Source organism: Propithecus coquereli, unplaced genomic scaffold (genome assembly GCF_000956105.1).
Source record: "Propithecus coquereli isolate 6110/MARCELLA unplaced genomic scaffold, Pcoq_1.0 Scaffold970, whole genome shotgun sequence".
NCBI lineage: Eukaryota > Metazoa > Chordata > Mammalia > Primates > Indriidae > Propithecus > Propithecus coquereli.
The window spans coordinates 134,216-136,115 of NW_012156063.1; the positions used below are offsets into that span (position 1 = coordinate 134,216).

The 1,900-nt window shown below is 48.1% G+C and overlaps 1 protein-coding gene across 2 annotated transcripts in view; it reads left to right on the top strand.

Moving 5' to 3' along the window:
- RNF130 (ring finger protein 130) overlaps positions 1 to 908 on the top strand; it is an 86,470-nt gene extending 85,562 nt beyond the window's left edge. For both annotated transcript variants that reach the window (XM_012665147.1, XM_012665148.1), the window contains one exon: positions 706 to 908. In XM_012665147.1, coding sequence (XP_012520601.1) covers positions 706 to 710 — 5 coding nt within the window. In that variant the 3' untranslated portion in view covers positions 711 to 908. The remainder of the gene's footprint in view (positions 1 to 705) is intronic.
- The last annotated feature ends 992 nt before the right edge of the window (positions 909 to 1,900 follow it).

A 1,900-nucleotide genomic window follows, 5' to 3' on the forward strand; every position in this document is an offset into this window, starting at 1 on the left:
AAAGCAAGAGGTGCTGGAGAGTATCTGCTAACCAAAGATGCAGCGGTTTGAAGTGTAGATGCAGAGCTCAGCAAAGAGAAGACAGATCAGAGCTGTAGGCATGATTTGGGAACCACGGAAGTGAGCACAAGTCCCAGGGATCGAGAGCCAGGCGGCCCCACAGTACCAGGGCCTGCAGAGAGGCTGCAGGAGCCCGAGGGGCAGGTGGGGACTTCTCCAAAGACTGTGGGCACTTTTAGCCCCTGATGTAGGGACAGAAACACACACACCCCTCCAAAATCTGGAGAATTCCTGAGAGAGCCACACATTCCTGAAGTCTGTGCTCTTGAGCTCTTACGTCAAAATAAGTGATGAGGTTGTCATTGGAGGGTAAACAGGAGCGTATTCCAGAGAGCACAGATGCAGCCCTCAGCACACTCAGCACTGGAGCGTGCTGTGGATTGTATGGCAGTTGAGCCTGTACGTTCAGACAAGATGCTGCGAACCTGTACTTTTTCCTGGAACGTAAAGCCCTTCCCGGAGGACGGAGCACTGGGCAGCAGACTTCAGGGTGTGCTCGTGGCCGGCTGCCTCCAACGAAAGGGGCTGGGAAGTAGCTGGGGACAGCCAGGCCACCCCTCGGTTAGGACCACCTCTCTGTTGTTTTAGAACATTGACAACTGACTTTTAACTAACTAATGACTGCTTTTCCCTTTTACCCCACAGGGTAGAGTGGTTTTGAAGAGAAGAAACCGCTTTCTGACCGGTGGCCTTGAAGGAGAAGAACCTATTTTTGTGCATCGTTTACCAATCATGCCACACAAGCATTTATTTTTAGTACATTTTATTTTTTCATAAAATTGCTAATGCCAAAGCTTTGTATTAAAAGAAATAAATAATAAATAAAAGACCGTGGTATTGAGCGTTATTCGCTGGACTTGTGTGTTTGAGGGCTGATTTGGAGATCCGGTGCCCAGGTTTCACTGTGCCGGTGCCGCCCTGGGAGAGGGGCCGCGACACCGCGTCTGTTGGTATCGTCACACTGGCTCCGCGCCCAAGCAGGAGACGCCCTGCGTAGCAGTGGCCCCTCAGGCATTTTATCTTCTTCAGGGTGGGCGTCGGCTCTCTGACAGTGTCTCCCGTGGTGTGGGTGAGTCTGCCTCCTCCGGAACCCGCTCCGCAGTGGCCGAGACCAAGCCCCGCGCCGTGTCCTGTGCACCCAGCAGAGAGCTCTGTGCATCGTGCGTGCTCAGTAAATATTTGTGGAGTGAAGGGATGCGTGTAAAAAGGGTTTTCCAGAATACGTACTGATTAGTGATAAATCACATCTAAGATTTTTTTTTAACCTAGTTTGTACAGTATTCTTTTAAAAACAGCAAATTCAAAAAAGTTGGGTGGGTGAAAGCAATTTTACATGTGTAAATGGAATAATTTTTGCTTTATTAATGAGGAAAGTATTGACATATTTTATCACATTGAATTGGATGCTTGAAGCATTTTCAGTATTTGTAAACGTGTCTGAGCAGACAGTTCCCAACCTGCAGTGGCCGGCCTGAGGGATGGGAGCGAGCGTCTGCCGCGGACGGGGCTCGCTGCGGCAGCCACACGCAGATCAGTAGAGGACTGAAGGGTTCTTTTAATTGTTGAAATATAATTCACATACCATAAAATTTACCCTTGTATACATTTAAGTAGTTTTTAGTGTATTCCCAAGATTGTGCAGCCATCACCACCGTCTAATTCCAGAACATTTTCATCAACCCAAATAGAAACCTCACACCCATTAATAGTAACTTCTTACCCCAGCCTGAAAACCAGGAAATCTGCCCTGTGTCTCTATGGATTTGCCTATTTGGGGCATTTCCTATAAATAAAACCGTATAATAGGAGGTGTTTGTATCTGGCTCCTTGACTTAGCACG